The sequence below is a fragment of the Chaetodon auriga genome, chromosome 2, assembly GCF_051107435.1.
Source record: "Chaetodon auriga isolate fChaAug3 chromosome 2, fChaAug3.hap1, whole genome shotgun sequence".
Classification (NCBI taxonomy): Eukaryota; Metazoa; Chordata; class Actinopteri; order Chaetodontiformes; family Chaetodontidae; genus Chaetodon; species Chaetodon auriga.
Window position 1 is genome coordinate 16142183 of NC_135075.1, and position 12779 is coordinate 16154961.

Consider the following 12779-nt stretch of genomic DNA (forward strand, 5'->3'; position numbering starts at 1 on the left):
CAAAAGACAAACACAGGTTTCCTCAGGTTTACTGTCTAGGAAGCTCATTGTTCATTCAGCTTGTTGGACGTGAGAGGCAGCAAAGTGACACAGATAACTGTCACTTTAAACCACAAGCTGAGCTGAATATGGAGAGATTAAACTACAGTTTGGCTCACTGTGCTGGCATGTATTCAACCAGTCAACCAAGTACCGCATCCTGCTTAATTTTGAGGAAGCCTACTTGTACTTTACTTGAGTGTTTCCATTTTCTGCTACTTTATGCCTTTACTCCACTAAAATTCAAAGGCAAAGATTGTACTTTTTATTGCACCATATTTACTTGATAACTTCCGTTACGTTGCAGACTAATAATACAAAATATAATCAGCAAATAAATTGTGATGTATTATTAAGGATAAAGACTTTATTGGTCCCTTGGTGAAATTCTCAAGTTAACTTCCCAACAGAATATAAAGTTGTTAAAGTTAGCTCAGCTCCACCTTTTTCAGCTGCAACATCAGTATTTATCCTGTAATATAATACAAGTTTTTGTCACATGGTCCATTCTGCATAATGCGCTTTAGATACTTTAAATATATATTTGAAGTCAATTCTAAATTCTAAAATGCAATAAATGTAGTGTCAGATAAAAGTAGTGTAGTGAAAAGTACAGTAGTTCCCTCTGAAATGCAGTCAAGTACATGTAGAAAGTATCAGGACATAAAATTACTCTACTAGAGCAAAAGTATCTCACATAGTATAGTTTGTCTATTCAATTCAACAACCAACAGGCTGTTTGCACAAGCAAAGGGCAAGGCTGCAAGACACTCATAGTAAAGATGGGAACACATACCTCAGCAGAACAGCATGTGCTGACACAGAGCTTTCAAGACTGAAGTCCAACATTTCATTTAGTCATGCATGTCGCTTGTGAATAAGTAACAGTTGACATTTATTGAAATCAACAGATAAGATGATCATGATATGATGTTGACATATGTTGTTATTTACAATCTCAATTTTATCTAATATTACAGGCTTTAAAATTAAGCAACTTAGGATGAAACAAGCCCATGCTAACATCATTACTAGTAAACTAATACATGGTATGTCAGGAACACTGCATTAATATACTCAAAGATTACTCTAATGAAAATCACATTGGCGATGTATCAGTAGCTGCATTTTCCTTATTGTCTTAAAAATGTTGAAACTATTTTTGCCTGTTTATGTTTGTATGTTCAAGTGCCTGGCAGTTTTATTCGTCTCTCAATTTTACATCATCCAGCAGATTTTATTTCCTCTTCTGCCCTCCCACTTCTCCTTCCTTTGTCTTGTCTGCTTGTTGTCCCTCTTGTAAATGGTATCTCATTTTGTGAAATGTTGACAATGTGCCTGGAAAGTTGCTGCAAACAAACAAATGATACTTCGGTTTTCTTGCTCTTCTTGTCTCTGTTTCTGCCACAGAGTCTGGCTGCAGCCCTCTTGTCCATCTGCTCTCACTTCGTCTTGATCACCATGGGCAGGAAACGTGATCTGAAGCACTGACTTCCATCTTTAGTCAACTTTTTGGGTTTGTTCGGCCGCAATATGGCCCTTGCACATCAGGTTCAATAACAATTACAACTAAAATAAGATTTTGAGACAACAGCTGGGCCCTCTACCTTTAGTGGCAGCAGAATACATTGAGGACTGCTGTTCACAATCTCCCAAAAATGTTCATTCGAAACCAGATCTTATCTGCTGCTGTATCCCCCATATGGCTAACAGCATTACACAGTATAACCCATATGTCCTCTTGATAGTGGCACAAAACCTTACCCTAAACCTTGGTGTATATTGATTCTTCATAGAGAATTATGTCTACAGTGCAACAATCAACATTTTTGTATTAAAAATGTGCCAAATGACTATGCATAGTGTGCAAGATGTGAAAATTATGACATGACTCAGCACCATGGAGAGTTTGAGCATGTTTTTTTTTTTTTTTTTTTTCTTGTAAGTAAGGTGCTACACAAATCTTTTGGCCCATTGTCTTGGTTTTCCGAACCTGAACTTCGCTGTTCTGGTTCAGTCTCTCCTCGCTCATCAGTGTTACTTCCAGATGCAGCAGCAGCTGTTTTCAGTGAAAACCTTTGATAAACACACTCTGCAGCACCAAACAGCAGACACACAAAGTTAGCAAGTAGCAGGTGAACATAGTGAAGCATCTAATGTGTCCCTCAGGAATTAGTGGAGACCAAACCAGAGCTAAAAGGAGAGTTAATATTGGACTTACATTCATCAGGTGGCAACAAACACAACTCCAAATGAATACTAATGTTATGCATACTCACACTTTGCAACTTCTGTTGTTCTTGTAGTCACGTTTTTTTTTTCTCTTTTCAGTTTGCAGTTAGCTTTTATTTCTGCACATACTGTACATGAGATGCATGTTTTAGTTGCAGTAGTTTACACTTTTGCTTTGCATTTACATTCCCTAGCTATCAGGTTAAATTGATTTTAATATAAAGCATTTTGTGCTCTCAGCTTCAGTACTTTTTTTTTTTTTAAAGCACAGTGATTAAATTGCTGTTACAAACAAAAATTATCCACACAAACATTTCACACAGTATGAAGTAATAGCTTTTAAATCTAGATTATCAGAAGACACATTCTCTATCAGAATATAATACTTAAGTTTACATTTGAAAACATTAAGGTAAAGCAATCCAAGATCACAGAGAAATAATCAAAGCTTGCTCTGAACAGCAGCAGAGCCAGAGAGTTATTTACAGTCTGAGATACTCACACAAGCAATCCCAAGATTATGAAAAAAAAATGTCAGCTCTGGTTTAGTCTGGAGAATTTATTTTAGGAGTCACAGATAAGGGTGTCTTGTTGGATTCCCGATAGAGCAAGCTCCTCCTCCCGCCCACTACGGCTCTGAGAAATGTCACTAGGTAATAATTGCCATGGGGATGGCAGAGCCTGGCGAAGCCGGGGGCGGTTTGACTGAGGTCCATGTTGAGGTGTGAGGCCTGTCGCACACCAGCATCCTCCAACTGAAACACAGCATGGAACAGCAGCAAGATGCATTTGTTTATATTGAGTATTTCTACTTTTTTTTCTTTACATTTACATCTATTTATCGATCTATCTGCCTATCTATGGACAGTTATATTTTCTTTGTGATGAAGGTCATACCACTGGCTTTGGCTTTGAAGTTTAAATGTTACCTTAAGGTCAAAGTGTTTGAACTTTATCCTCCCCCCACCCCACCTCTTGCAATGGAATATCAAAGCAAAGCAGATAGATTAAGCCACACATTGAATCAGAGAGTACAATAATACAGAAACAGAGCACTACGATGTGGAGTAAAAGGAGCTCTAAAGACCCTAAATACTGGGCATGTATTTGGTATCACTTAACCATATATGTGACAGTAGCCCAATACTGTTGGTGAAATTATGAGAATGCATCCAAAGTGTTTTACAAACATAGAAACTCTTTATTACAACAGTATCTTGCACTCAACTTGTAGCCATGTATTTTTCTAAACACATTCATATCATTGCAGTACAGTGGAAGTCATTCTTTTATTTTAATCACAGCTTAAAAATCAAGTGAAAATCCTAACACAAACGTTCAACATCATTCACAGTTTGGGATATTTAGACGTGACGCAAAGAAGATATTAAGCTCAACAAGCTTTTGATTTTGGATTGGCATTGTCACTCAAAAACAACCTTTGGAAAAAAATATCTTATAAACCCTGTATCCACATTAGGTAAGAAAGAATCTGTTATTTCAGTCAAACATTTCCACATTCAGCTCATCATATTCATCCCTAACAGTTTGCTAGAAAATACTACTTCCTCTCATCATCAAAATCAAGCTGAAAAACGTCTGCACCCTCATGTCTAATAAAAACCTCTTGGAGAAAATCACACCTGCTTGAGTCTCCTTGCAACATCAGAGTAGAGTGTGCTGCAGGAGTCATTTTTGACATAGAACTGCAGGACTGTAAAATAATGTTTGTTTTGTCCTGCGTGTGAGGTAAAACCCCCTGATGAGCAGGGTAGTCAAACAAAAATCTAAATGTATTCTCCTTCAAGTCTAAAAGTCTCCAAACAAAGAGCAGTTACTGCATACGTGTCAAAATACATCAGCCTCTTTGTCATGAATTCAAGTTCTCAAACTCACGAATGAAAAGAAAAATGGGGGTGCTGAGTGAAATACACAACCCAGAACTCATACAAGTTTACTAAAAGTAACATACAGTTGAGTACATTTAACAAATGTAAGAAGTAGAAACATATGTGAATGTAATGCAGGTCATCAAGAGAATGCTGATTTTTAATATCTATATCCAAATACACTGATAAATACATCACATGGCAGAAAGCTGGGTGACCCCTTCAGATGAGTTAAAATAAAGTCAATCTAACCCGAGTCACAACAGGTCTGGCTTGCTTTTTAGGAGGTCAAAAGGAAAGGTGTGTTTGAACAAGCACCAAGGAAAGGAGAACAAAATTCAAATGGTTATCTGTAAACAACTTTTAGCAATTCCATGAGAGTTAGGCCACGACATGTACGCCTCCTAATCGATTAGAATCAGACTGGCATAAGGGTTAAGAGTGGCATTATAACTGACAAAAGCTAACCGCCAATCAAAAGTGACAGCAGTGCTTTTCCCTCAATGGATCCCCGAAATACTCATAATTTTGTGTGTTTTATTGCTGTCTTCTTTGACATGACTTTTCTTGCGGTCATTTACAAAACTCTTTCCAGAGAGAATCAACTTACCAGAGAGTCAGAAATGATTGATTTGGCAGTTACGAATACAGTATCAGTTGGCGTGTGGACCCATTTAATCATCATGTCTGAATACCAAAGGCAATTCGTCTAATAGCAGAGCTTTACTGCACAACAATAAAGTAATTAACTGAGAGGGAGCCAGTGTATTTCAGCAAGTGCTCCCTAATTTGAGATCAAAAGGGATATTCGAAAACATCCAACACTGAAAACGATTCAGTCACCTTCGTAGAGTCGAACATATAATTAATGTAATTTTTTATTTTTTAAAAAAAGGCTTTAACGAGTTACATCAATATTAATTCACTGAGTCATTAACTGTACAGAGCTGAGCGGTTGTGTGGAATGTTTTAAAATCTAGCAGTAATTTCCCTGTTCACAAACAACAGTTTGAAATGCATCTCAAACAACTGCATGTGATCATATCATTGTCACTGAGGATGAAATCTGATGAGGCAAAGTGCAATGATTCAAAGGTACAAGTTCATTTGAATGAACTGTAGGAAAGCTTTCAGTAGAAATAGAGCAACGTGTTTTCACTGATATAACTCCCTAAACAATTTATATCTGAATGATCAAATTTTGTCTTATTTTCAGGGAATAAAGCTGTTGAAATCTTAATTGTCTGTATATATATGGTTGTTTTTCGGCTGTTCACTCTCCGTAAATTCTGAAGTCTCTTCTGCAATTTGTCCAGGGATGCGGAAATCAATCGGTATGGGCTGCACTGGCTCCAGTGGCTGGGACTGAGCCACGGGGCAGCAGGCCTCCCCTTTAGGACTGGAGGTGCTGTGAGAGTTTTGAGGATCCAAGTTGCAGCCAGTGCCCTGAAGAAACTGAAGGAAATTCTCCTCTATAGATCCTTCACGGCTGGGCAGTCTGTCCTCCATCTCAACCCCTGCTCGACGAAACAGACAAGGCAGATGCTTGCCCAGCTCCTCCCGGATCTGTCGGTTGAGACAACCATAGAAGAAGGGATTGGAGGTGAAGCAGAAGTAGCCAATCCAGGTGACCACCTCCTCCAGAGAAGCTAATGTAGCTGGAGGGCTGGCAGCCAGTGCTGAATACAGGTGGAAAGTAAAGTAGGGCAGCCAGCAACAAAGGAATTGCCCACCTACTGCTGCTAACACTGCTGCAGCCTTTCCGCCTCCAAAGGGGCGCTGTGGGGTCGCCCTGCCTGTCCCAGTCCCCGTCCCAGAGCTGGTTACCATCGTGGAACGGCTGCTGAGCGATTCTGAACGCTGCCGCCGAGGAGTGTCCATCCAGGTGGGCAGAGGCCCGTGGTGCATGGCTGCTACCCGAGCCACTTTGAACATATTGCAGTACACAACAAGAATGACCAGTAGTGGACACAGGAAATACACCAGAGTAAACAGGACCATGAAGGCCAAGCGGTTTGACCCTCCTCCTGTCCAATGTAGTGAGCAGCGCCTGTGACCCTGAGCAGGGGGAGATGGAACAGCCCCACCTCCTCCTCCCCCAACCCCACTACTCTCCAGAAGAGGAATTCTCCCACCTTGTAGGAACCAAGCGAGCAGCGGCAGAGCAGACATGGCCAGGGCTTTGACCCAAATCCCCACCAGCACTGACGCCACCAGGCCGACAGTCATCTTTACTTCATAGCGCATAGGGTGTATGATGTAGTAGTAACGCTCCACATTGATGACAGAGATAGAGAGGATGGCAGCACTAACCAGGCACACACTGAGAAAGAGGTAGCTCCGGCACAGGGCCTCCCCGAAGAAGGCTCGGCTTGAGAGCATGCCAAGGGGCATCAGCACCAGGGCTGCCAGCAGGTCCACCACGCACAGGTGGAAGACAAAGGCAAACTTGTGGAGCTGTGGGGCCTTGGCAATGACCGCCATGACAGCCACGTTACCCACCACAGCCAGCAGATCCATGAGCAGCATGGCCAGCAGGGCTAGCGACTGGGACAGAGCCCAGCTCTCAGGCAGAGAGGAGGCAGACACGTTGGACATGAGCTGTGGAGGTGGGTGGGAGGAGTTCCACATTGGCTCCATTGAAGGGTGGGATGAGGCAGGCAGGCAGGATCAGTCACAGGCCCATCACCCATCCTTCAAAGCCAGGAAGTACGGCCAGAAAACAGCGACTTGAAAATGAGGTCAACAGCTGCCTTATAGTTGGGAGGACGATGCTGTGATCTTCAGGAGGTTCAGATTTTACGATTCCTGTCCATTTAAAAAGTCCTCATGTCTGCTGTCGGTGACAACACACCCTAAACACAACAGAGAAAGACAGATGGAAATAAACTGTGAATCACCTGAGTTTGTATGCAATTCCTTATTTGGCACCTTTTTCGCTACATGCTGAGAAAACTAGAAAACTGAAGGAGAACAACGAATTCAACACTCATGAAACATTCATGCAAAAGAGTTGAGCCAATAGATTATAATTCATAAATCCACAACCGGATCATGATGCCCACAACATGTGTGTATAATAAGACTGATCCTCTAGAAAAAAAAAAATGGAGGATTTCGGACCACCCTCTTCATACTTTTACTAATATTACGGTAAAAAGGCTCAAAGACAAATTCAGTCTGCAGGTGTTTAATACTTTTCAAGCACACATCCTGTCAATGCATGAATGCATGCTAATACCCCAAACCAATCCTATCAGGTAATAGCCCTTTCCCATCACATCTACACCTGCTGCCAGAGCTCTTGTTGAATATGTATGTCCAGGTTCTAAACTGACTGTGTATCCTAAAAAGAAAGCAGATTTCTGGAAGATGTTGCCAATGTGTTCCCCAGCATGCAGGTCCGAGATTCAATGTACTGCATGATTTTGCTTGCATACATGTACTACAATAGCATGTGTGCCACTATGAGTTTAGTGTTTCAAATGAAAAACCTTCATAGGTTGTGGAGGCTGTCTGCATATTAACTGTGCCCAGCTATTACACACAACAAACAGACATGGGTGGCTGCTGCTGTATGTATGTATCACATCAAGGAAATCCAGTTGCTCACTGCTGTGAATGCTCTCTGCCACTGATGTAACAAAAGCCTGGGATGTTCTGTCTCCTGTCTACAGTGATAATAGTACGAATCAGGGTAAAAATTGAGCTCCAACCCCTCTCATCACCTATGAATGACTGCCCTCAGTGAGCAAGATCTCTAAATCACACATAGGGGTACTCCCAATTCAGTTTAACCCTCCTGCCTGGTTTAGTCATGTCTTACCGCCTACACGTTTATATATTAATCATGAATGCATTACACTCACTGTATAAAGCAAGGCCCACATTCTATATATCACATTACAACTGAATTAGATTTAGCGTTGCACTCAGCAGTACATAATCAGCAGAATAGAGGTAGAGGGTGAGAACAGGCAAGAAAATGTGGTGAGAATCAGGGAGCGTGGGGAAGAGACAGAGAGGACAAGGCAGAGAGCATTATATACCTGAATCAGAGTGTTCCCTGATGGAGCTGTCTGCTGCTTTGGTCTCTGAGGATGAAAACCTGGTGTAGCTCCCACTGCTGAGGTACACAGTGGACATCAATCACCATACCTTGTGAATGCTGCTGAGGTGCTTCCCACTACACAAGTCTGTTTCTCTTCCCATCCCTTGATCTGCCTTTTGCATCCTCCTCCCTGGATGACTTCAGCTGTGGCAGCAGAGATTTGACTAAAATGATGCTGATGTAAATGCTTGCAAAGACACCAGCTCACTCTCTGCTTTCCCCCTCCACTCACACTCAGTGACTGCAGAGATGGAGCAGGAGGCAGTGAGAAACAGGACCAGAGCTGCTGCCTCCACAGGGTCCTAGTGTCCTTACTGTATTGTCAAATTTTACTGGATATGATGCAAGTGGAGAGAGGTTATATTGGGTGGTCAGAGTAGGGGTGACAATATCTTTGTTAGCCCAACACTTCTAAAAAATTGTGATATAACTATACGTATTACAATACACCTCAACAACTGTAGGGTTGCCATGTTTGTTCTAATTCCACCACTGGGTTAACATTTCTACTGCCTGACACTTCAGTGTTTGACAGAATACCTCACAAAGCAAAGACCAAATTCTTGCTAGCTTTAGCCGTATAGTTTGAGAAATGCCAAAAGTTGCGTCATGCTAAGATGCCATATTTTGGCCTGTTAAACATCCCACAGTGTCAGCATCCAGTGACTGTTATGTAAACGTGCTAATGCATGCTAATGTTAGCGGGTTAGCATGCAAATAAGACCCTAAGCTGGATAGTTAGCTCGCTAATTCTACAGTTCATGTTTATATCTTTCATGGGGGTAGTAATATTCAGGTCAATCTTTTACTTTTACTTAGTGTGTAATGAGTATTACAGCTGAGTAATGGCACCAACATGGCTATTAACTTGTAATCTTATTTTATACCTAACTGAGGGGAAATGCTTCAGTGCTTAACACATTACCTCTGAAGTGACCTCTGTGTTTTAACTCCCTCCCCCTCAAATCTGATCCATTATTTCTTGCTCCTCTCCCAGTTTCTTTATATTTGTAAGTCAGTAATGATTTGGTCAGTTATTTCATGGATTAAAGTGCCCTGCTATAAGATTTACTGAGACAGTGAGGCATTGATTAGGCCAGGCCTCAGCCTCCTCCATCCCAGCTTCTCAAACTGGGGCTCCTGTTGCCACGGTGATCTTTTTCATATACAGTCCATCTCATTGCTCTGTCTGCAGAGGACAATGAGATCTGGGCCATTATGGGTAAGCCTACTCTACTGAAGGAGCAGGCATGGAGCTGCTTGGATCGAAATGTTTCCTATTTGCATATGTAAGGTTTCCCATGATAATACACGTAACATTTGCATTTCATGTAAATTGCGTCTCGCACCTCTTTCACCTTTAAAAAGTACATTTTAATTTTCAGCACCTCTCAGGAATTCATTGCGTGAATTAGTTCACTCATAGCTTTATTGTAACAATAGCACTGGTTAAGTCGGTGTGAGAACTGCTGTCTGCTGTGCTGCTGTGGTTGAAATATTATACAGTTTGTTGCTTTCAGCCCACATGCCAGCACTCACTGCATTATAGGAACAACAGATGCAGTTATGGATGAAGAGCGGTGAGATGCGCTTGTGACTCTTGCATTGTGAACTATTGAACAAAAGTGCTGTTTTACATTACAGGTTATAATATCATATAAATACTATCAACAAAACAAATAACTTGCAGCTTTTGAAAATTGTTTGAGTCATTTTTCAAGTGTTTTTCAAGGATTTTCTGCTTTTCTTTGTGTTGTGTAGACAAAAAAAGGGGATTTTTTCAGAGCAGGGGAAAATGTAATGGGATTTTTCATTATATTTCACTACCACTGACTGATTAATAAAGAAAATAATATATATGTAATATATTAATCGATAATGAAATAACATTGTGATGTCCGTTGCAGCCCTACTTGATATCACTGTGCCACTCCTCATCATTATAAACCATTATTTCAGACTGTGGAAAACGGCACTTTTGTGCAGTTTCACAAGCCAAACACCTTTTAACTTCATACATCACAGTACATTACCATGTTTGGTGATCACATTCCTCTATTCTAAATTTTATGTAAGCCAATAGTAACCTATGATTTTTTTAAACTTGTCTAACCCAGACTGATTGCAAGCTAACATCATGTGCGTCCTCCTGTCAATATTTCACACATGAAACACGCCTGGACAGCAGAACATAAGGAAGCACACAACGCAGTTATGGAGAGATTTAATGGACTACTCTGGTCATTATGAAGATGTATCAGGATCTCTGCACTAAGGAGAGATGGGAAACTTACACATGCTTGTGTAACACATGATGCCTCTCAAACAGTATATATGACTGAACCAGCAGTACTACTTGTACTGCTGTGGTGTGTTTTTTCTGAACATTGTGTGAGTGCATCTGTCTGTTCTCATGTGCATTCAGGCATGTACACCTGAGTGTGTGTCAGTGTGTATATCAGGTGTTGACTCATGACAAAAATAGCAGAGTCTTGCTCGGCCGGCAGCACCAATCGCTGCCACCGCAAATACAATGGTTTCCATGGCAACCGTGAAAATAGACTCCACATTCGCACTCAGAAATAGCAAAGGACGCCGCACTAACCCCAGAGAGCCCCCGCTGCCTGCCAATAATAACCACCCATAGATATGAACGCGCAAATATCAGCCGCACTCATGCCATCACATTTACCAAAACATAATGACTGCAGCCTACACAAACAATCGACTCAAACTCAAATGCACATTTAGCATTTAGTGCACCGAGTGATGGGAGAACATTAACCAGCTTTGAGTTTAATAACATCAAAGCAAAAGCACAAAGAGGTTGTTCAGTCAAGCTCCACAGCACCCGACTGAAGGAGAGACTCTTTACAAATGTCCAACATACCACATGAGCAAGCCTCTGTCGTGTCATATTTTCAGGTGTCTTGTAAATGTGTTGCAGCGATGTTACTGGAGATAAAGGGTAAAGTGATGAATGTTGCCTTGGTGACACTTAGGGAGGAAGGTTTATGTATCGCAGCAGACAGTCAAACAGGATGGAGGAACAACTAATACAAAGTGACTGTGTGTAGCCAAGCACAACACTATCTGTTGGCTTAGTCTCATTTCCAGTGAACATTCCTAGGCTGAGGTGTTATCGTTCAGGAGATTTGTGTATTGTTTGGCATCGGGAGTTATACACAATGTTGGATAATATTATGGTGGATGGTATCAGACATTATGAGTCATTCATAGGGGATGTTGTTGATTTTTCTGAATCACTGTGCCGCTGGAAACAGCTATGAAACAGCCAAACGGTGGTCGTTTCCTCTGGAATCAGTGAACATTGGATCACTTTCAGGCAGGTAGCTGCCATGATGCAAATGCATGTGGTTCATCAATTACACTGATGATGATGTAACTACCCATTCAGAGCAGCTCTCAGAGCTCAGAAAGTTTGCCAAGTTTGAGTCCATGAAAATAATTTTGTGAACTACTGAATTAGAGAAGGAACTATTAAACCCTGCACGTCGTCAATCACGTGAATTAACTTTATGTCAGAACTTCATCAGTTTCCTTTGTTTTTACTACAATTTTAAAATAAGAGTCCGAATGCTCAACCATGTTGTAGGTTTTTTGGTTCATTCACACTCAGAGTTTATGGCCTGATGCACCTTAAGGCTTTCTTTAGATTTGCTAAACTTCTGAAATAAAAGCTGATGTCAAAGCTCACTGTAGTTGTGTCCTTCTGTTTGTTTGCTTCATGATATTTTGCCATCTTTAGCAGGGAAAGTTTGAATGGAAAGACATCTAAATATAGCCTCGTAAAAATGGTAGTTTTTTATAGAAATCTTTGACATTCTTCGCTTAGTCTGTCAATCATTGCTGGCAGGGGGTTTACCCAGTTATCTGGATAACTATGCTGCGTGTAATCCTGAACAGATCTTTTTCTTCGCTGTTCTGGGTTTTACTCACCAAAGTTATCCAGATAACTGAGCAGACCTGCCTCTTTAACAGGCCCCTGAACATGCGGGCTATGCCAGATGGTGGCAGTGTGTCTTCTGTATTGTGGCTGTGGTACATTTGCTGCTGCTTCACCCACTGCAACAGAGACTACCTAAACATGTCTGCGGTGCACCACAGCCAAACAAACAGAGACAGAGACGGACACATACAGAAGGACAGGGAGAGAAAAAAATCATCTCTTTTACAACAATAAAACTAGGAGTTCACTGCTGGGTTTTGGTGCAGATTTGGATTAATAACTTAAAAAGGGTCTTGTTCAGCTCATAGTGTGATCATGTTTTGTGTGTGAGGGATTGTACAAACTGTTCTTCTCTAATACAAAGAAACCATCTAAATGTTCTTGCTACGTTTTTCACACAGAGAGCTCGATCTCTGGGATTTGTTCTGCTATTCTCTGTCTGGTTTTGATGGAACATCGGTGTGTGATACATGTGACGAACACACTCATGGCATTACTATGCCATGCTATGTGCAACGGCCTGGCCAAACCTTCAGAG

The 12779-nt window shown here is 41.2% G+C and overlaps 1 protein-coding gene across 1 annotated transcript; it reads right to left on the minus strand.

The window, feature by feature from the left end:
• Window positions 1-5020: 5020 nt before the first annotated feature.
• LOC143337778 (G-protein coupled receptor 61-like) lies at window positions 5021-8514 on the minus strand. Its single transcript, XM_076757647.1, has 2 exons — window positions 8210-8514; window positions 5021-7015 (listed from the first exon to the last, which is right to left on the minus strand). Exon 2 carries the CDS (start codon window positions 6798-6800, stop codon window positions 5397-5399), a length of 1404 nt encoding a protein of 467 aa, XP_076613762.1. The 5' UTR covers window positions 6801-7015; window positions 8210-8514; the 3' UTR covers window positions 5021-5396.
• Between the last annotated feature and the right edge of the window lie 4265 nt (window positions 8515-12779).